Below are 24,224 nucleotides of genomic sequence, written 5' to 3'. Positions count from 1 at the left end.
AAAAAACACACTATAAAGCTAAGAGGAATTTGCCATTATTACTGTTATTACTTTACAAATTTTGTAACAGATATGGGAAACAGGATTATTCTGGTTCTGGTTTACTCGTTCCTTTTTCTTACACTGAGGTGTTTTATTAAATATATTGAGCCCTATTTTTAATGCTACAGTTTTATATCTCGTTTTTTAAAGACAATCGAAATGTCTGAGTGCCAGTAAAAGTTAATGACTATTATTTTGTTTCATTAAGGTTTCCTTCGAAGAAATCACTCTTCTCTGTAGAGATCAAAGTACGGTTTGATGATCTGTAAATGTATTATGTAGGTGTTGAAGACGTGAATTCGAAACGAGCGAAATTATAGCCTGGGAAGGTTAAATAAATAAAAAAAAAGAACCTTGTAATACTATAAGAAAACAACATCTGTTCCACACACTTTATACCACCTCTCTACTGCGTAACCTAAACTAATCATATGCTGGATGATGTCTTCTAACATCTTGACATCTTTTGCAGAAAAAAATCAATATTTATAATACATGAATTTGAAATGATTTTCTTCGGTATAGTGATGTTACATTCTTTACGAGCTAAATTCGTTTAATATAATATTTAATTAGTTATTAGTTGTAAAATATTCATTCATTGTTTTGAAAATGAAATGTCACGGTAGACATTTATTCACTGTTATTTTGATTTCGAGACGTGTGCATAATTAGTGTCACGTAACATAACCAATTTCTGTGTCGTTAAATGATGTCACAGAAATAATATATGAGAAATAAAACTCGGTTAATAACAGTGTAAGTCAGCAGACATACATATGTGCCATCGGGGAGAAATCGGTGTAAAGAAATATTGATGTTACAGTGATATGTTATTTATTTGGATATTTCGACAAAATAAAATATATTTGTGTATTTTAGTAAACCATATCGATGTTGTGACCGTATACTATTTTTGAGAAAAAGTATATACATATTTTGACTCTTGCAAAATATTTCGCTCGTGATGATGACGCAGTAAGACGTTGAAATGTTATTTTATGTAGACGGTTTATTTGCTTTAGAACAAAGCTACAATGATTTGTCTGCTGTCTCTCTTGCGGGGAATCCCGGTCGCACCAAACATGCTCGCCCTTTCAGCTGTGAGGACGTTATAATGTGACGGTCAATCCCACTATTCGTTGGTAAAAAGAGTAGCCCGAGAGTTGGCAGTGAAGGGTGATGACTAGCTGCCTTCCCTCTAGTCTTACACTGCTAAATTAGGGACGGCTAGCGCAGATAGCCCTCGGGTAGCTTTGCGCGAAATTCAAAACAAACAAACAAACATACTCTTGCGGGGAACTGAACTCTAAATTGCAGTGTTTAAAGTGTGTAAGCTTACTACTGTCCCATAGGGGACCTTTATGTTTATATAGTAAACTAGCGAAGTACTCGGTGATCCTCAGATGAAAATGACTTTAAATTTCCTGAGTTGTTTTGATTAAACCAACCAGATCAATCTGAATTTTTAGTTAAGAAAATTAAAATGATTTATTTATGTAACAAAATATTTTGATTAAAACCATGTGTGAAAAATTTATCTATTCTTTTTTCGTTACTGCCTGGCATGTTCAGGTGATTAAAGCACTAGATTCGTAATCCGAGGGTCGCGGGTTCGAATCCCCGTTACACCAAACATGCTTACCCTTTCAGCCGTGGGGGCGTTACAATGTGACGGCCAATCACACTATTCGTTGGTAAAAAGGTTGCCCAAGAGTTAAGAGTGAGTGATGATGACTAGCTGCTAGCGCAGATAGCCCTTGTGTAGCTTTGCGCAAAATTGAAAACAAAATCTAGCTGCCTTCCCTCTTGTCTTACACTGCTAAATTAGGGACGGCTAGCGTAGATGGCTCTCGTGTTGCTTTGCGTGAAATTCAAAACAAACAATCTTCTCGATACAACACAACGTAAATGAAAATTTACCGATATCAAACGTTTGTGTAAAGTCATCGTATAGCTGACTCTTACAAGTACACCTAAGCAAAACAGAATTTGTGTCTGAAGCAAGCCTATTTAATTAGAAAATGTAGATGCATGTTCTATAGAAAGTACCAGCGTTTTTATAATGGGGGTTACAGAGTAGGCATTTATATATGTGTAGAAAAAAAGAGCACAAATGAAGACTCCAGAAACATTTTTTCAATAATTTAAACACATAATTGATCATGAATAGAGTGATTAGAAGAAGTCCTCACACAGAGAAGAAACGTAATTAATATATAGCCTTCTTTATTAGACATTAATAAAATAATTCAGCCTTTTACGTTTCAGACTATTTGGTCGTCCTGTTTGGCAAAAATTGTTGTATTGGTCTCTTTGGCCTTAACTTGCAGCTTGAAAATGATCTCTGAGGTAGCGATCACTAGTCTGTGCTATTTATCCACATAATTGCACCTGTACCCCATGTTTGGAGTTTGTATCTTTAAAGATGTGGCCGTGGATAATGAATAAACACACAGATAGATACATTCGTGCTTATATGTATATTATTATTAAGTAACTCTTTTTATTGTGTTTTAAAATAGAGACAGTCTCATTTTTAAATTCCTATACCTTATAATTAAACGTTGGAGTTTACCCTTAAATATCTGTGTTAATAAACAACACTATTGTATAAGTAAAGTGAAATTATTAAATGTAAACCTAATAACAAATGCATACATATTTTTATTTTACATAAAAAATAAAATAAAAACGCATTTCGTTTTTACTAACGTTGTAAAATAGCTTGGTCTAAAATATTTTCTTGCTATAGGTTTGTTTGTTTTGAATTAAGCACAAAGCTACACAATGAGCTGTCGAAACCCAAGGGCTCTTGCTAATGGAATGTTCTCAATGTGCGGCAAACATTAGTGAAAAAATAACTTATTTAACATTTTCTTAGTACTTTAGAAGATGAAATGATTTTATATAATCCATAATAGTTTTGTAAACATGTTATGTAATAAAAATATTTCCTAAGATAAATTTTATTTTTTTTTAAATCTATATGAATGTATTATTGAGAACTATGTTTTAATAACATAATTTTGATATTTTTATTATGATTGTTTGATTTTTGAATTTCGCGCAAAGCTACTCGAGGGCTATCTGCGCTAGCTGTGTAAGACTAGAGGGAAGTCAGCTAGTCATCACCACCCACCGTCAACTCTAGGGCTACTCTTTTATCAACGAATAGTAAGATTGATCGTCACATTATAATGCCCTCACGACTAAAAGGGCTAGCATGTTTGATATGACGGGGATTCAAACACGCAACCCTCAGATTACGAGCCGCACGCCTTAACCCACCTGGCCATGCTGGGCCTTGTATCATGAGCCGAAGGTTGTTTGGCATAAAGTACTACTTATGTATGACGCCTATAAGTTCCCTGAATGTCTAAATTTGATGAGACATGCACAATACTATTGAATTTTCTTGAGACTTGTGGAAAATATTGTAATAATATAAAACACTAGTTAGGAAGTGAATCTGATCGATGTTGTTGATCGATTACTGAATTAGATAGTGTGTCGGTCAGTTTTGCGTTTATGTTGCGTATGTAAGAGTAAATTCTAAAATTAAATATCTGATTCGTTTTAATTGTGAGTTAGGCCTACAGTGAGCTTGTAGTAATTGCGGTCAGAGCAATAAACACATTTTTTTTCGTTAAATGGACAATAACTGGTACTATTTTCACTGAATAATAAAAATGAAATCTACCAGTGATAACAACCGTTACAATTTTGGTGTAAGGAGTGGGATTATTCTGCTTAAAGTAAAGTATAATTGAGAACAGCTTCAAGATGACGACGTGTGGAAGAAGTAAGATTGAGAATTTACTGAAAATAATGAAACAATGGATAGCTATCTAAGATAAAAGAAACAAGATATTAAAAGAAAATCTAAAGGAAAGAGAAAAAATGAAGAAAGAGATATAAAGTTAAAGGAAAATTTCCTAAGTGATATAACAGTTATGTTATTTTCAAGTAGCTGCTTGGTTTTGTTTGTGAGTTAGGGCTACTGCTCAGTGATCTTGTAAAATATGCTGTAGAAAAAATAAAACTGTTTGCCTTTCGTTAAGTGGGTTGGACTTCGCCATATTTCTAAATAAGAATAATGTGATGTGTACAAAAAATGTTACAACAATACATAATAAAGCTTTCTTTTAGGTCAATTTCCATGTTAATGAACACACAATAAATACATTTATAACAAACGTTTTTGAGTCAAAGGCCTAAAACAATCGTGATATCTTGTACACATTAAGATCTTTAAGAATATAATACATTTTTCTGTATTTTATCTCAGGTTAAAGTTTGAAATGAGTAGGATGTATAGGCAGTTTATTTGACATTCAGGGCCTTACAAAGTATATACATATATATAACATATATACATCAGAAATGAATGAAAATTTAAAACACCTGAAGTCCATTGATTCAACATGAAAATCAGTTATGCTTGCCGTTACTAGGGTTCTTATATTATATTTCTACTCAAGCTCAAGAGTAGAAGCGATACATGTTCTTAAGTTATAACATAATTTTTTGCTTAGGTGCTTTTGGAATGTGACAACGTTCGTTTGTTTTTTTTTTGCATTATTTCTAGGGAACGATCAATGGAGTGTCCAATTTCAACGCCGAAAGAGCAGCAACCAAACTACATAGAGCTATGAGAGGAATAGGTAAGTATCTTATTAATATTTTAAAATAGGTATCTTATTAATATTTTAAAATAGGTAAGTATCTTATTAATATTTTAAAATAGGTAAGTATCTTATTAATATTTTAAAATAGGTAAGTATCTTACTAATATTTTAAAATACAAAGAGAATGAAATGATACTTAAAAAGAAATTGAGGATTATAAGACGGCTAGCATAACTCAACAGTTTGTTTATTCTAGAGCAAATTCATATTGGAATATCTGCCGAATCGAACTCTGTATTTAAGTTGGTTAGGTCCCTGCTTAGGAAACAGAAATGTGGATTAGAATCTCGTTCAGTTTTAGTTTTGATTTTTCACTGAAAAATTAGTGTAAGAAAAATCTAATTAGACAAAAAAAGCATTCAAATATTTACTATTATGCCAGCAAAATCCTGTAAAGCTGAATTAATTTAATGATATTGCTGAACTCATAGAAATCGAAAACCTGAAGTATTGAACAAAGTTGAATTATCTTGTGTTCTTTATTTTGTAATTTAAATAATCAGAGAATCTGTAATAGTTGGACTTACGAAGTTTTATAGTTCAAAATATTTGATTTTAACCTGAAGACGACCTAAGAAGATCGAAACGTTGTTCTATACTTTATTTTAATAAAAAATTTAATACCCAAACCTATACCGGCTTGAGATAAAGTTTTATTTCAAGTGGATTTCCCGTCATCACAAAAGTATTTGATGTTTTTATGATATAACTTTTCTGTTAGTTCTTACAGTAAAGTCTTATTTCATAACTGCATGTTGGGGTATTTAACAAGCACTTGACGAAGTACAGTATAGCTTAATTCTTTAATTTCAGAAAAAAAAATCACTCCAAAATATTGGCTCACAACACTTCATTTTATTGGATTGTCCTGCTTAATGTTCTTAGCTTTATTTATTGTGTCATTTATACACTCGTCAGTTTATATACTTCTATAAAACAGACAGCTTCTTTCAAGCACAATACATTGTTTCCAGACAGAGGACTGAATTTTGTTTTATACTGTTTGTTTTTTTCATTAAACCCTCTATCACGTACATTGTCAGTAGTACTACTAATAATTTCAACTTCAGATAAATATTGTGTCATGTCAACGTATTTGGCAGAATATTATTGCAACGTAAGTAGCAAAATCCTGGCTCTAGCTTCAAGTTAACAGATTGTACTATGATATTTCATATCCTGTAAGAAAAAAACAACAAAGAGAAATTAGTTTGAAGATAATTGTATTGTATTTGTTTGTACAGGAAGTGACGAACGAGTGATCATCGAAGTACTGACGAGTCATTCCAACTATCAACGTCAAGAGATGAAACAACAATACAAGACTATTTATAAAAGGGTAACGAAACCCTAATTTTACATCTTCCTTTGTTTTCCTTTCGCCTTCTTTGTAAAGAAGGGAACACATTTTTTCTTTCGTATTTTTATTCTGTAAAAAGTGTTTTGATTATTACAGTTATTCAAAACCATGTATATAAAAAAGGTTAAAACTTGTCTAAGTAACTGAGATAATATATTATGATAATTACAATTATACGAAAAGATAATGATGTTTATGAATTAAACAAGTACGCTAATGTTATGACGATTGGATATCTGTTTCTATCATTCTCACTAGCCTATATCTTACAAAACTTAGTAACGAACTTAGAGACTTACGACTCGTTTATAAATTAGCCAAAATAATTTCTCGTATTCCTCTATAAATCTAAACAACATAACGTGATTCACAAATGCTTTAAAGTCATGTTAGCTATAAACATCTTTTGAAGTCAAAGTCTGAAACTCAGAAACTTGATTTCTGTTGGTTTGAAAGATTAGCTGTTTTAACCGTCCTTAATTTAGCAGTTTCAGACTAGAGGGAAGGAACAAGTCTACATCACATACCACCAACTCTTGAAATACTCTTTTACCAACGAATAATGGAATTGACCGTCAAATTATATCCCTCAGTGATTGGATTTGAACCCACAGTCTTCACGTTACGAGTCGAGTGCCTTATTCATAAGGCTATACCAACCCCTCAGAAACATAATAAAGCCTTACTTACTCCAAGATAGAATCGAATACAACTATATAAATAACACACAAAACACAGAATAACACAAACGGTGTTTATCTGAACACAAATGGTGCAACAGAAAACATACAAACCATCAGCACAAGCATAGCTTGCCAAACTTCATACCATCAGCACAAGACAGCTTTCCAAATTTCTTACCAATAATTTACATATAAGAAATTCAGATAAACTAAATTGAATTATCGATCCTCGAAACAAGAAACCTTTTAGTACTACAAACGAGCCTAAATGCATAAGAATAAACTTAAGTAAACGACAAAAAACAAAAAAACTATGGCAGGTATTTAATTTTGAGGAAAAGTATTCCAATTTCCCAATTGGGGTGTTCGGGGATATAGATTATCCCTTTCGCCCCACTCGCGAATAATGTTTTAACGACTATTAACAGTTTGATTGTTTTTAAACACAAAAGTACTCGTTGATCTATCCATCCTGTGCCTAACAAAGGTACAGAAACAAAGATTTTAGAATTAGAAGACTTTAGGGTAGAGCCTATAACAATAGACTTGCCGCTGAGCCATTAGAGGGCGCCATTAATCGCTATGAAAGTGTCAAGGAAAGGACTAAACTTCGTCCTAACACATAACAAGTTATAGCTTCAACTTTAAATAGATGAAAGAAGAATTTCGGTTCAAAATAAAGGCTACAATCCATAAGCCAATAAAATATAAACCATTTCGTCCTAACAACAACAAAAATGTTCCCTTGTAAATTTGAAGTTCTTTCCAAACAAAGATAATAACGTTTTGATAAAATCATGAGGAATAAATAGTTAAATTCCAAAAAAGAGATTAAGTTTAACCAAGTTGATAATAAATAGAAAGGGATTAGTCATTTTCTAAAACAACAACATAAAAACATGGAATTAGTCATTTTCTAAAACAACAACATAAAAACATGGGATTAGTCATATCCTAAAATAACAACATAAAACATGGAATTAGTCATATCCTAAAACAACAACATAAAAACATGGAAGTAGTTATATCCTAAAACAACAACATAAAAAATTGGAATTAGTCATATCCTAAAACAACAACATAAAAACTTGGAATTAGTCATATCCTAAAACAACAACATAAAAACATGGAATTAGTCATATCCTAAAACAACAACGTAAAAACATGGGATTAGCCATATCATAAAACAACAACATAAAAACATGGGATTAGTCATATCCTAAAACAACAACATAAAAACTTGGAATAGAAACAGTCAAATAAGTAACAGGACCTCACACATTTATAGTCAAACAAAATTAACAGTTCCCCTCAGCAGCAATTTATACATCTATAGTGTACCAAAATTAACAGCACCCCACAGCAGCACCTCACATATCTATATTTTACCAAAATTAACAGTTCCCCTCAGCAGCAATTTATACATCTATAGTGTACCAAAATTAACAGCACCCCACAGCAGCACCTCACATATCTATATTTTACCAAAATTAACAGCACCTCACATATCTATATTTTACCAAAATTAACAGCACCTCACAGCAGCACCTCTATAGTGTACCAAAATTAATAGTATCCCACACATTCATAGTGTACCAAAATTAACAGTACCTTAGAGCAGCAACCCACACATCTATATTCTAGCAAAATTAACAGTGCGTCAGAGCAGCAACCCGCACATCTATAGTGTACCAAAATTAACACTAACCCACAGCAGCACCCCACACATCTATAGTTTACAAGAAATGTCTAAACAAGGTTAATCTCTCCATCATATAGTTAGTTGCAGGTGTTTACCCCTTAGCTAGATATCTTGTAGATATGATATGACCACAAACTAGTAAAACACTCTTATGTGTTAAAAATTCAGTCTAGATTATAAAGATAATAGACGTGTAATAGATAATAACAGATAACAGAGATAATAAAAACAATTACTACAACTTCACAACAGAGATAATAAAAACAATTACTACAACTTCACAAAATACAGTGAATACCTTCGGTGTATTCAACCAGTTTATTAACGTATTTACTTTTGTAATACTTCATCAAAATCTCACAAACAACTCATTAAGTTAACAATCTGCACGACAATAGAACTTTCAACTTTCTGTTTTCACGCATCTTATTTCCAACTTGATTATAAATATTATAAACATTAGAAATGGAACATTTCGAAGGTGTAGTTCCATAGACTAGAATTCACAATTAATGAGTCACCCTATATAAAAACAACACCCAGCAATACGAGTAACAATAGTGGAAGATAACAAAATCTCTTTCTTAGTCCTAACGGTTACACACATACCACAGGAGTTTACAGGAAACATACAGTGACCGATAATTCAACCTAACCTCAGGGTGTAAATATGGACATTATAGTCTTCAGAACGAACAAATTTATAATACTATAAATGAACCTAATTCAACAGTGCAAAAATAGAAATTATAGACTACGTAATCATTAGAACGAATGATGTTTGTAACATAGAAACTGCTGAGTCCAAGGATTAGAAAATATATCACAATAGCTTTCCTTGAAATAGAGACCGTTAATCATTGATAAATAAGTAAATAAAGAATACTAATATTAAAAAAAGGGTTGGAGAGACCTAGTCATATTCTTCCATATCACAAGATATTCTATCAATATGTGAGTATTTTCTTATAGCAAAGCCACATCGAGCTATCTAGTGAGCCTCCCCGAACGGAATCGAACCCCTAATGGTAGCGTTGTCAATCCCTATACATACCGCTGTACTAGCGTGGGCCTTATAAATGAATGTGGACTCTGGTATATCAGAGAAACAAAGACACTAACAAAAGTCAGAATTTAGAGGCATAATAGAGATACCTGTAATAACACATAATGCCAGAGAAGGACATCTGTAATAACATATAATGTCAGAGAAGGACATTTCTAATAATACTAAAATAATAAGATATGAAATACATTTGATAAATAGAAATATAACAATTTTCTAAATACACTTTTAACCTTTAATACACTAAGTGAATCCTGCATGGAAGTGACAATAACTTGTTTACCGCTCTTGAAATCATTCAAATAATCTAACGGGGTGTTCCAGTAAAAATGTATATCACACAAGCTTTTTTAACAGAACAGATTCCTGGTCTCTCCCACTACAGAAGGAATAGCCTTTCTCAGAATTTCATTTAATAATTAGAATCAAATGATTGTATGGCGGGCAACTGTGTAGTCCTATAAAGTATGTGTTAGAGGTAGCTTTGTTTTAATTGGTTGATAACTTCGAAAACGCAGTGCACTTACAACCAGTTTCTTTATTTTAAACAAACTAATGAACATAAGAGTTTTACGGGGTTAAAATTAAAAAAAATCTTTCTTTTTTTTATCTACAAATTTGATATTTATAGACCATAAACTTTTATGCCTCGAATAGTAGATAGCATAATTGATGTTTTTCTTTATTAATGCCTGCCGAATTATGATATATCATAGTATTGTTTTTGTCTCATAACAGGATTGTTACTGACGCAAGTAAAATTAGTTTCTCTGCGAATAAATAAGCTTACAATTCGAGTGTGCACAGAGTGTATGATAGAGATTCTCGAGTACTAGAATGCAAAATGTTTTTTACATGTCATCCGTAAAATTGCACATTTTTCTTCAATGTTAAATGAGCTGGCGGTACTACACAAGTTTTGTTTAGACCAGCGCTTGGTGACAAAATTCTTAACCCTTGTTTGTAGATTACTGCTTATTCAGACCAATTAGTCGTACTTCTTCACTTCAACCAGATTACTGACTGTGTAATCAGTGCCTAAGTAACTATGGATTAGAATTTGATGATGTCGTAAATCTCTAAACAAAGTCTGTACTCAACATTAATGTGAAATTCAAATATGAAAAAAACAGTCAAAACAATTTACAGCCAAAGTTCTCAACAAAAAGTTATGTTTAAAATTGAAATAAACTTTGAAACAGAAACTTTGTTTGTCAAATAGAAGCATATATGTAGATATTATTTTTTATTCTTCGAAAGTCACTGGTGAAAGAACTAAAAGAAGAACTTGGAGGCTTGTTTGAGGACACGTGTCTAGCGTTGCTTAAGTCACATACAGAACAACAAATAGACTGTTTGTATAACGCAATCAAGGTATCTATTTTGTTATCTGTACCGAAAAACATGTCATGTACTTACAAGTGTGTATAGTTCATAAAAAAGCCCTTAGCAAATATTTTCAGCAAACTGAATAGTGTTTCAAATAAATCAGCTTCATGAAATAAATAGTAATTATAAACACTTTAACGAAATAGAAGTTTTATAAAGAGAGGTTCATAAATTCATTTCAAAATGAACATAATTATTATTATAGTTGTTAAAATATCAAGGAATAATTTGACCATTTTTGGGTTGCCTTTACTTTCATAGTGTTAATAAGAACTAGAAAAAATTCCATCGTATAACATTTAATAATTTTAAGCGGTCGTAATATCGGATGTTTTTTTTTAATTTTTAATAGTGCTTAAATGTAGAAAACGTATGAATGTTTTTGTTTCTCTTTGTGTGTTCGTGTAATAAGTGTTTCGTTCTCTTACAGGGTGTTGATGAAAAATGTATTGTCGAAACTCTTTGCCTCCAGACTGGCACGGTACGTTTCAATTATGCAGTCAGAGTATAAATGAAATTTACGTATATTTTCCAAACTGCTGCTTTCGATTCTGCCTAGCAGTCAATTTATCTGTTTGGAATTAAGCACAAAGCTACACAATGGCTATTGTTCTGCCCACCACGGGTATTGAAGCCTGGTTTCTAGCGGTGTGAATCTGCAGACAGTGTTTGGATTCTTGTAGGTTATCTTTACGATATTATAGATTCTACTTTCAAAATGTCAACTTTAACCTCACCTTAAAAATTAGCACCGTAAACTATATATATATATAATGTCCAGATTGTTGTCACTAACCGCAGTTAGTGTTTGGAATTTTGTAGGTTTTTCTAGCCAAATGATGGACAGTACTACCACAATGTCAGCCTTATTTTTTGCACTTGAAGCGGCTTTATAAACTAATACTTTGTTATAAAATATCACTGCTTGAGATTCGAAAGAAAACACGTGTTTAAAAACCAACATACGTACAGCACTTTGTCAAATAAAACGTTATATTTATTCAGAGTGATTTCTACCTTTGACTTACAAATACTTAAAAAATATATTACTGACATGTTGTAAGCAGAAATGCTATTCAATAACGTTCTATTATACATATGAACAAATACACTAATTTACTAAGGTATACGAAGCAACATAATTAAAAATAGTTAATTAATTATGTTTTTAGTAATAAGTATTACACGTTGACATGGAGATGCTCGTACAAAGCTTCCAGTTCATCCCAATCAACGTAACATCCCTGCAGAAACCTAAAAACTTTGTTGGGATCAAAACTCTCCCTACCGTGAAGAATCCTACGGTTATGGAATATTGCTAAGTCTCCTGGTTTAAGATACAGGGTCCAAGACATTGAAAAGTCTGCAATCTTACTTGAGAATGTCTGGTAGGCTGAATAGAATGCTTTCGTTTTCTCTACGGATAGTAAAGGTGCTCGAAAAGAAAATCCACTATAATGGATTTCCTGGATGTCTCCTGCTTTGTCAGTAGTAATAATGGGCCACTCAGCTCTGTACCATCTATCCCGTTCTGCGTCAAAGTGAGAGAATAGAACAGGTGTGGAACAGAGAACAGTAAAGTGATCAGGGTGATTTTCTCTTAACCACTCTGCTATCGAGTAACCATCAACGAACGAAGATTTTCCTCTTGCCTTATCTTGTCCTACAATATCTGGATCAGTCGAATGAAGACAATGGAGAAGAAGAGCTCCTGGTGATCGTTCTCTGTAGGCAAGATCTGTATGTGGTTCAAGTTCTCTTCCAGTAGATCCTAGATGAGCATCAGGATGTAGGTTCTGTATGATGTGAGACGAGACTCCATAGACTGACTCACGGACACAGGCAAATCTCTTGCCAACTTCCACTGTTTGACTTACCTTTATAGGTACACCTCTAACCAAAGCTATACCATAAGTGAGCAACAGTTTAACGGTTTGTTTTAAAGTTGACTTGCTTTCCATTAGGTCGGAATACTCTACGCTCACTTCTGTTTCTTCTATTGGGTTTTTATTCCACAAAATTCGTTGAGGTTTATTTCTTGTGTACATATTATTTCTTGGTTGAATCAACTCATGTTCACCACTTGTCTTAATAGGAAGAAATTCGTGCAACCAATCAGCAGAGAAGACACTCGTATGTTTTTTCTCTTTTCCCAAAGGTGGCCATTCAATTTCTAATTTATCAGCTCCTTTAATGTAGAACTTTGAAGGCTGGATATTAATGTCCAACGAAGTGACGTCTATGAGTTTTTGACGAGTTTCTGGATGGACACATTTAGGGCATAAACAGCTGTCACGAAGCCAAATATTTGAAAAGTCACACGTGTTGTTGTCGTTAAAAACTACTCGTAACTGACTGTCATGGACGTGCAAAACCTCGGTAATTTTAACTCCAGTTGACTTTGGTCTGGCATTTTTAATGGAGACGCCGATACTCAAGACTTGTGCTTGGTACAACGTTAAAGTAGGGCTTGTAGGTTTTAGCCGACGAAAAACCTGAGATACAAACCGTTGCATGATGAATCTCAGTATGGAAATAAAAACACTACTTGAAAGTACATTAAACAGTTGTAATCTCTCTGAGAAACTTTGGACTTGTGTCATAGACGATGAAAATACTTACTACATGTTCACTCTTTTTCTTTTGATATAATCCAATGTCCATGACCTTCAAGAACCGCTGAAGTTAAGACTCGCGCAATGTGAATGCACTTTTGTTCATGTAGCTACTGAATATTTAAAAATATGATTCAAACTTTGACCTTAACGGCCTTCACACGTTATAAAACACTTCAAGATGGCGGGTATACGATGATCCCTGCGCTGTTTGAAATATGATAATAATCAACATCTTAATGTGTGTTTGCTTGTTTGTTTGGAATTAAGCACAGAGCTTCACAATGGGCTATCTGCGCTCTGCCCACTATAGATCCCGTAACCCGGTTTATAGTTTGCAGACATGCCGCTGTGCCACTTAATGGGCATTTAATGTGTGACATAATGATAAAGAACTTAGGTTGAGGACCAAAATTATTTATATTGCTGTATTTTTAAATATTTAAAAATATGAAACTGATACGAAATTAATGGCATTGAACTCATAAGGAATGCGTTTTGAATATTTCTATAAGTTTTAGTAATTAAAATTTTTATTTTGACTGCAATTTTAATAATACGTTTCTTATACGATTAAAACGAACATTAAGTACATATTCCTAAGATAGATCAAAAGATATTAGTTCTAGTTTGTTTCAAACATTTTACGCAAAGCTACGCATTGGACTGTCCATAAATACCCATCCTTAGTTTTTAATTGATAGAAGAGAGACAACAAACATAGTTAAACACTCACCGCCAACTTTTGGGCTACTCTGATCATGAGACTTGATCAACTCTCTAAGAGCACATCTAATGCCCCAAAGTACAAAGCGTGATTTTGCAGGAATGAGCCACGAATTTGGGACCCTCAGATCCATAGTCCGACACACCAATCTGAACCTCTAGACCTCACCCGATCTTAAACGAACTGAATCTATATCTTAGATAAAGCTCGACGACGTTATTTGCTCAAACTTAACAAAACATTTTTACCGAGGATGTTAGAAAATACCACTAAGCTAGTAGAATAAACCAAGACCAAATTATCAGTTACGTATTATTTATTTCATTATCCTGTATAATTACATCTAATTTAAATTTGGGAGAAACGTTATTTTTAATATCTGCAATCACAAACTTTGAGCAGCGACATGTTACATAATTAATAAAACCTCTATACATCTATAAGATATAGCTCTGATTAATATGTCAGGTCATTTCTGGTTAAGTTAAATTATTTCTTTGATGTCACAGATAGTTTAAATTAAATAAGCTTCACAGAGGTAAAAAGCCTCTTCCTAAAATATGAAATATAAATAGGGCAAAAGTTTTGCAGTAAACTTTATTTAAAAATATAGTTAGCTGTGAAAACAAGTGAGGCAATTATTAGTCCTATATTTTTAAAAGAAGGCTTTTACTTTTTGAAGCAGTTAAGCCTTATCTCTTATCTAATGATAAAAGCTTTTGGGAAATAGTCTTTTTTAAAAACTGCAAGACATGCAAATATTTATATGACTAGATTTGTTGAACTGACGAAGTTGTTACATAGCACGTACACAACGTAATGCATGACGGGATATCTTTATTTCAATCTCTTAACTAAGGTCGTTGCCCAATTCTACAAGTTCTTGATAAATTTGTCACACTTTAAGTACTGAAACTAATAGACGTAAAGTATTTCGGCTAAAGAGCCATCGGCTTATAAGGATTATAAAATTATTATTCTAGTATGAAAATTGTAGCAATTGCTTGTTTCAAGCTGCAAGATTTTAGGTTGTTTCAAATTATTTTTTCCTATTAACTTTCACTATTTTTCGATTTTGCAGGACTTGAAAGATGTGCACGAACTATTTAAAACCAGTAAGTGTATTTTAAACAAGCTTTTTTACCTTATTTTCTTTACTTATTCATAGCTCTCGTTTATTTATTAATTCGCATGTACTCAAAATATAGTGATTTATTTATGTTATTTCACTTCAATAAGAACGAAATATGTTGTTGTTTTTTCAAACTTATAAGCTTGTCTCGTAGTTAGGGCCACTTAACTTGATGTCGAAAATGCAAGATGACATTTTGACCTTTCTATACCTTCTTGTAGCAATTTTGTTTTGTTTGTTAGTTATTTAACGAAGCTACTTGCTCAAGAGACATCCCGCTGATGAAAAGAGAGACACCCCACTGATGAAAAGATCAAGCAATAATTCAAAATATCAGTGTTGTAAAACTTTTAACCGCTTAGTCGATAAACAGTTTTTACGTCTTTAAATGTGAAATTCGCGCCAGAGAAACGACTAAGAAAGTTTAAATTATAATATCTGTCAAACCTCCTAAATTAAATTGTACTTTATTTGGTAGTCGCGTGTTGAGTTTGTTGGAAACTGAATTATGAATCGATAAGAACGGGTGAACACCTGCATTTTTAATATAAATGATTTAATGAATATTAATACTAAATCAAAGTAGAACGTGACACCATTGGTAGTTTAGATCAACATAAAATGCCATCATCGACTTTTGGTGTGGAATGAATGCTGTTTTACAGAGACAGAGACGATTATTTTCGAGTTTATAAGCATATTAGTATTATTTCAAAGTCTGTATATCCTTAAATGCTCAAGTAAAGGTATGAAATAAACAGCGATTAAGAATACCCTATATGCAGTTTAAATTATTGTTGAAATAATGTGGAATCGTCAGATTTTACCAACATAAATGTAACTGCACATACGCAAAACGGTAGAGTCTTTCTACGTTGGTAGATAAACGATATGAAAAGGGAATCACCAAATCACAAGTGAGAATATTCTGTGCCATTATTAGGGTTGGGCTAGCTTCACCTTGAGAAAGATCCAGATCATAATAAAGTTACTTATTTAATTATCTTTCATGTGCCTGTTATTGAACAATAATCTTTCTTATGTCTCTTATAGAACAGTAATCTTTCTTATGTGCTCTTATTGAACAGTAATTTTTCTTATGTTCCTCTTATAGAACAGTAGTCTTTCTTATGTTCCTCTTATAGAACAGTAATCTTTCTCATGTGCCTCTTATAGAACAGTAATCTTTCTTATATGCTCTTATTGAACAGTAATCTTTCTTTCAGGCCTTATTTTTTCTTATAAATTAATTGATTATATTCTGTCTTTAATATACGAAGTTATTTACAGAATATAACAAGGATTTAGATGACTACTTACTTAGCAAAGTGAATGAAGGAATACGACCTTTAATTAAAGCTTTATTAATATATGGGAGAGAGCCTAACGCTGATCCAGACCTAGAACTGGCAGAGAAAGATGCCTTAGACTTAGCAAGAGTAAGTGACTAGCTTTTTACTTGTTTTATGGTCAGATGAGGAAAGGTAGTAAAATCGTATTACAATAATTATATGATTTAAAATAAATATTTCATTTTGTTCCTTAGGTATTCGATAAGAGTATTGATATAAGGAGGTTAATTTGTTGTAACATTATTTCAAAAGAACAAATTTGATAACATTATTGAAACCTTTTCAAATTAATACTGGTTCAAGCACTGCATAATTTGCTATAAAGAATCAAATTTATTAAGTATATATTTCATGGTTTCTACGACGAAACCCGTTCTTATCATTGCAATATTTAACATGAAAATCTGCTTAATGTTAGCAGGTATTAGTTATCTCCTATAAAATAACTGTCACTGTAAAAACCTACAGTGTAATACTTAGCATGAAATATTTATTCATTATTAGCGTCCTACAATGTTGGTGATCAATTTGAGAAATCTTCGTAACCTTAAATGTGTTCTTCAGCTCTTAGAATTTTAATATATAATACATATTTAGTCTCAGCGTGTATTCCTTATCCGTATTGTGTCATATTTATTGGCTAAGATGAAAAGTGTACAATGAAGTGATAAAACCTATTTCTTACATGTCTATTTGACCAAATGGTTTTCTTTAATTGGGTAATGTACAAAATTCTTTTCTGAAGAAGTATGAAATCAGCCAGTGTCTGTATCATGTAGCCAGTGTCTGTATCATGGTTACTTGGAGTGTATATTGAAATGCAGTGTAGAATCCTGATACATATTGAGAGCACATTTGAGATTACCATGTTACGGTATCATAAAGAGAAGTCAAGGTCTTCTTTAGTCTCATAACTTTTGGAAATTGCGTTGAGTCGTACAAACATAAGAAATGAAATATTTTATACCAAAAATCACTAGAACTGCTCCTCTATAACAACATATACAAATATAAGGCGGAACTTCTACAAGAGTGAAATCCAACTATTTCAAAGGCTGTTACACAAATCTAGGATTCAGGTGCAAAGATCCATAAGTCTAAAATGTGTTAAAATGAACGCAATCTACAATAACTGTGTCCTAGCTACTCCTTAATGATATAAATAATAACACAGAATTCAGTTTAAGAATGTTTTATCACGTCACCAGAATGCTAAAAATGATGTTTTATTGTACGATGAAAGGTTCTTAGATGGACGCCATTCTTCACGTTAGGTGATAGGAAATACATATCAGCGGCTGCGTACTACAGACTCATATACGCATAGACGAAGTTCGGAAAGAAAAAAATAACAGCAACTAATATTGACAATAAAGAAACCATAAGAGCATTTGTCACAGCTAGGAAGTTACCAATTTGTAATAGTACGGTGATGTTTACTTCAACTACGTTTGATGTAGAGCGAATTTAATAATTAATGGTTTAAAATTGTATATTAGTTATTGATTATAACTTCACAATTGACAATTATAATGTGCAATGTATATAAATAAAAGTTTCGAAGGATAGTTACTTCTGAATTACTTGAACAATACTGTCGTAGGATAGGCGCACAACGCTCTATTTCGTGCCACTAACAGCTATTTTTCCTATACTTCAAATATTTAACGTAATTACTGCATGTAAAGTATATGTTGTCCATAATTAAACTAACATAACTGATAAAAATAGACCTTGCTTTTCCACTGTTAAACACGATAATTATTTATTGATTTAAACCTCGAAGCAATCTGATATTTTGTAAAGGAATAAATTATTTTTCTTTTGTTCTTGATACCTTGTACTACAGACAGAGCCATCTACATGGGTGGTAGAAAATAGCATTTTCCTCAAGCTCTTGACGTCGAGAAATCCAATTCAACAACAGTTAGCGTTCCAAGCGTATGAAAGAAATACCAATTCGTCAGTTCCTGATACAATTAATTCCAAACTTAGTGGACCATCGAAAGAAGTTTACGTCACTGTTGGTAAATCACGTTTCTAATTTTCCTTAGATGTTTAACGTATATAATTTTCTTTGTTATAAATGTCACAAGTTGTGTATATGCTTAAAGTCAGTAATTAATTCCAATTCGGAAAGGTCACTATTGTTTTGTATTGTGACTCTCATCAATAGTTTGAAACTTACAAAAAACGGTGAATCATAAAGAAATGGATGACAGAACCGTAGTTATCCATAGAAATGTAATGAATTATGTTACGTATCTATATGAAAATTACACGGATATCTTGATGTAAGATCGTATAAACACTTACTTTAAATAAATCAAATGATTATTTGAAGATAATGGGGATATGATTAGATTGGTTTGTTTTGAATTTCGCGTGAAGCTACACGAGGGCTATCTGCTCTAGCCGTCCCTAATATAGCAATGTAACACTAGTGGTAAGACAGCTAGTAATCACCACCCACCGCCAACTCTTGGGCTACTCTTTTACCAACGAATAGTAGAATTGACCATTATATTATAATGCCCCCATCGCTGAAAGCGCGAGCATCTTTGGTGTGACGGGGATTCGAATCCGCGGCTCTCGGATTACGAGTCGAATGTCTCAACCACCTGGTCATGACGGGGCTCATAAGATGTGTGTTCACAGTTTAAAATTCACCAGAAAGGATACAAAGAAATTCCTAACACAAACCTAGTCAATAATAAAAAGTTGTTTTTTGGAATACCGAGTTAAACAGCTTGTCTTAAGGAAGTATTTCAAAGAATCATTAATAGAAGTAATTGTTTATTGTTTCAACATTTACCTTAATTACTAATCTACTAAAAAGGGTAAATGATAAAATATTTTAACAAAATTAAGTAGTTGTTTATACACGGTGGGTGGCAGATCCTTTTTTCGTAATACGCTTAACAACAGCTGATTTGCATTAGTTGCATTAAAAGTTTCGCTAAAACTACATTTCCGTGTCGTAGTTTGTAATTTGGAACTGATAGATCAGAAGGAAGTAATCCATTGCCAAATCTTTGCCTACTCATTTTTTGATCTAGTAATATATGGGCCTGTCATTCATATAACAAGAGTTATGATATTCGTGACTACTCAAGACTATCAATTGAAAAACATTATTTAATCTACAGAGGTTGAGTAGGTTATATTAAGATAATTTAGTAGACTTACTACATTATTACAGACCTTGTCACCACACCAAGTCATGAGATATCTGACGATCGTGTACATTGACAACAGCTGTGCAAAATAGTTTCCATTAGAGAAAAATTCCCTTATAAGGCTTCCACGTCCAAAGCACACCACACCACCTTGTTAGCTTTCAATAATCTTTCAACAGTTCAGTCACACAGAAATTCGTATTTGACCGATATGTCTTCATATAAAATACCAAACCTGTTTCATTCTCTAGCTGCTTGAGATGTGCAATGGTTTAAGGGAAGATATGATTGAAAGCCTTGTCTCGGTGAATTCATAAACTGTTGTCCTTGTTTTCAGGTAGAGATCCTTCTTGATTGCGTTTCATACTTTTGTTTGTGGCACGTGGATGTTTTTGCCAAGAGCAATTAAGTTCTAGAATTCTCACTCATTACGAGACGTCACACTTTGCTTATCATTACTTGTTGTGATCAAGGTGGTCCTGTTAAACAAACTTGATCCATATTCCACTGTCTTCTAACATCATTAAGTAGAAGAGATATTTCTGTCTTGGAACTTTTAGTTCCTTGATCTTAGCATATCTTTATAATCTGAGTGCATTTGTATTTTGTGTGGGAAAGAGCTGCTATTTGCACTTCTCAAAATTGATTAGTTTTCGGTGGCATTCCAACCACCTTAAAAACAACAATGTCAAAATATAGTTCTAGTACATGTCGTTCCACCTCAACTTTAAATCGGTCGTGGTTGTCACGTGACTTGCTGATTTTATGTGCTCAACCCCTCAATAGATTCATCTCTCCTTCGCTTTATTCGCACGCTAAAATAAGGGGTCCGATTCCCCTCGGTGGGCTCAGCAAATAGCCTTATGTGGCTTTGCTATAAGAAAAACACAAAACACACACACGCTCTACTCGCAATATTAAACTTGTCAGCTAATGCTTCAAACCAGCACAAATAGCTCATTGGGTAGTTTTGTACTTCAACATTACATCCTGTGAGAACACAACTAACATTTGATATGCTTCAAGGTATTATTGTTTTCCTTCCTTCTATCCTAACGTTTAACCACATATTGGTTCATCTCACGAATTATTTAGCGCAAAACGACAAATCAAACTTCTAAAAATAAATGAACGACTACATCTCTAATACGAAAAAAAATAGGCTTAAGAATAGATTTGAATCACATTCAAGTCCGATCTTTGAACACAAGTTGTTCAAAAGTATAGTTAACTTTGTAATAATGTACATATCATAGGAATGTTCTGGATGTAAGAAAAAAATATTCCGTTCAGCGCACAAGAACATTTAAGGGGTCACAGCTTTTAATAAATATTCAAATAGTATATAATTAATGAAAGAAGAATTTGATTCACTAGATTTCAAAATATTTTAATTTTCACCAGTGTAACCTACTGCAATTATGTTAGCTCACTTAGTCCGAATTTTAACCAAAATTGACTTAAAGTATTAAAAGGTAAAAAAAAAATTATCAAAACGAGTGCATGCAGTCAGAGATGTTTGTTTGTTTGTTTTGAATTTCGTGCAAAGCTACACGAGGGCTATCTGCGCTAGCCGTTCATAATTTAGCAGTGTAAGACTAGAGAGAAGGCAACTAGTCACCACCACCCACCGCCAACTTTTTGGCTACTCTTTTAAGAACGAATAATGGGATTGATGGTTTCATTATAACGCCCTCACGGTTGAAAAGGCGAGTATTTCTGGTGTGATGTTATAGATGTTACTTTACGACAAATATTTGTTTAAAAACTTGGTTGAGCTGTAAAGAGGTGTTATTAAACTACTTTCAAACTAATTTACAGTGATCCATCACTAGAGTAAATAAGCACCAATAAAATCCAGTTATGCACCAACTAAAGCTCAGCTTAATACCTGATTTTGGTGTATAGTAAACACTGTGGTTAGAAGTTGGAAATTATAGTATTGAAAGTAAAATATAAAATGAAAGACGTTGAATGATTACAGAGGATTGGATTTTGTTTGTTTATAACTAAGCACAAAGCTACACAATGTATTTACCGTGCTCTGCCCACCACAGGTATTAAAACCCGGATTCTAGCGTGTAAATTCGCAGACATACCACTGTACTAATGGGGGGTAGAGGGGTGGACGCCAACCCTTAATACAAAATTTTAGTAAGCCTATTCCCTTCTATTAAATTGGTTAAATTTTTATCAAATAGAAATCGCAATTAATTAAATACTTTTAATTACATCAAGGCATGAATATTTATCGAATTGTGTTTAAATAACTCACTTAGAGTTATTTTGGCTTTCAAGAAACTTAGGACAAAATATAACTAAACAACCATTTCATGTTAAGTAAAACTTTATGATATAACTGTTCAGAATGAGCAGATAAATAGCTTTAGATATCAGATTATTACCTTCATTTAAGATGTAGAATACAGTGGCTGATTCCAAAACTAATAACAAAAACTGTATAACAACTAAGATAACGTAGTCATAAACAACCTTTGGGAACTTTATGAATGTACTGATACTTTTACACAAAAAAAATAATAATTTCTCACAAATTCTCAATACTAGATTTAACAATTATTTGTTGATCTTAGTTCACAAAATGGGATAAACGGGCAGGTAAAAGCTTGTCTAGGTGTCAGATATATCCGTCCCAAATTTTGAGCTGTGGCCCAGAAGGAAGGCAGTCAGTTGATAGCACCTGCCAACTTGACCTGCTATTATTAAATTAATAGCAGAATTGACTATCACTCTTAAAACACAACCACAGTTGAAAGCATAATAAGTTTTTCTTTGTACCACATCTCTGACGAGATGATCGTTGAATCCCCAGTCTAATAAGCTAGCCACTAGGCCACCTTCAGGTTAAAATTAATGCTACGTTATATCGAGAAAAAATTGAAGTACTTATTATTGAAATGTAGAAGGAATGACTTCAAATCTCGTGTTGTTGTACCATTTGGCTTCCCAACGATTCAGTAGTAATCTTATGGAATCATTATACTAAAATTGAGGATCTACTCCATTTTGGTGGGCGTAAAACAAATACCCCATTGTGCAGCTTTGAACTTAATAGATGTTAAACAGTATCATCTTTCTTGACTAAAACAGTCTGCTGTAGAATTAAACAGTATCATCTTTCTTGACTAAAACAGTCTGCTGTAGAATTAAACAGTATCATCTTTCTTGACTAAAACAGTCTGCTGTAGAGTTAAACAGTATCATCTTTCTTAACTAAAACAGTCTGCTGTAGATTTAAATAGTATCATTTTTCTTGACTAAAACAGTCTGCTGTAGAATTAAACAGTATCATCTTTCTTGACTAAAACAGTCTATTGTAAAATTTTATGAAAGCTAAGATCAGAAAATCATGAACAGAGAACCTGAAACAGTGGTTTCTTTTCAAGTACAGAAATTCTGTTGTACTTTGTATTGATTAAAGGTGGGCTTTTCTCTTTCTTTAGAGTCACTGCTTTTATTTTTTGTGTTTTCTTAGAATTTAAAAAACTGTAGCTGAAAGAGAACATGAACATTGTAAGTGATAATTTACATAGTTGTAGGTCTTAATTACATGATCGAGTGTCAAGTTACTTGGAGACAAGTGGTGGTTGCTTCATCTGGTGACAAGCTACTTAGAGACAGGAGGTGGTTACTTGATTTGGTGATAAGCTACATAGAGACAGGAGGTGGTTACTTGATCTGGTGATAAGCTACTTAGAGACAGGAGATGGTTACTTGATCTGGTGATAAGCTACTTAGAGACAGGAGGTGGTTACTTGATCTGGTGATAAGCTACATAGAGACAGGAGATGGTTACTTGATCTGGTGATAAGCTACATAGAGACAGGAGGTGGTTACTTGATCTGGTGATAAGCTATTTAGAGACAGGAGATGGTTACTTGATCTGGTGATAAGCTACTTAGAGACAGGAGGTGGTTACTTGATCTGGTGATAAGCTACATAGAGACAGGAGGTGGTTACTTGATCTGGTGATAAGCTACATAGAGACAGGATGTGGTTACTTGATCTGGTGATAAGCTACATAGAGACAGGAGATGGTTACTTGATCTGGTGATAAGCTACTTAGAGACGGATAATGGTTACTTGATCTGGCGACAAGCTACTTAGAGCCAAGTAATGGTTACTTTATCTGACGATAAGCTACTTATCTGGCGACAAGCTACTTAGAGTCAAGTAATGGTTACTTTATCTGACGGAAAGCTACGTAGAGCCAGGTAATGGTTACTTACTTGATCTGGTGACAAACCACTCAAAGGCAGGTGGTG

At 33.1% G+C, this 24,224-nt stretch overlaps 2 protein-coding genes across 5 annotated transcripts in view; one reads left to right on the top strand and one right to left on the bottom strand.

Annotated features, from left to right (window-relative positions):
- Positions 1–24,224, top strand: part of LOC143240918 (annexin A13-like) — a 69,706-nt gene that overhangs the window by 37,142 nt on the left and 8,340 nt on the right. For all 4 annotated transcript variants that reach the window (XR_013022045.1, XM_076484167.1, XM_076484165.1 and 1 more), the window contains exons 2-8: positions 4,634–4,709; positions 5,978–6,072; positions 10,805–10,918; positions 11,364–11,414; positions 15,357–15,390; positions 16,698–16,846; positions 18,609–18,786. Coding sequence is in view for 3 of the 4 variants with exons in the window: in XM_076484165.1 (XP_076340280.1) it covers positions 4,634–4,709; positions 5,978–6,072; positions 10,805–10,918; positions 11,364–11,414; positions 15,357–15,390; positions 16,698–16,846; positions 18,609–18,786 (697 nt within the window). In the remaining variant the exon portion in view is untranslated. The remainder of the gene's footprint in view (positions 1–4,633; positions 4,710–5,977; positions 6,073–10,804; positions 10,919–11,363; positions 11,415–15,356; positions 15,391–16,697; positions 16,847–18,608; positions 18,787–24,224) is intronic.
- Positions 11,909–13,598, bottom strand: LOC143238758 (gamma-butyrobetaine dioxygenase-like). Its single transcript, XM_076479272.1, has one exon. It carries the CDS (start codon positions 13,534–13,536, stop codon positions 12,115–12,117), a length of 1,422 nt encoding a protein of 473 aa, XP_076335387.1. The 5' UTR covers positions 13,537–13,598; the 3' UTR covers positions 11,909–12,114.

Source organism: Tachypleus tridentatus, chromosome 13 (genome assembly GCF_004210375.1).
Source record: "Tachypleus tridentatus isolate NWPU-2018 chromosome 13, ASM421037v1, whole genome shotgun sequence".
NCBI classification, from domain to species: Eukaryota; Metazoa; Arthropoda; class Merostomata; order Xiphosura; family Limulidae; genus Tachypleus; species Tachypleus tridentatus.
The sequence above is the reverse complement of the archived record's forward strand: the minus strand, read 5'-3'. Positions and strand labels throughout refer to the sequence as shown.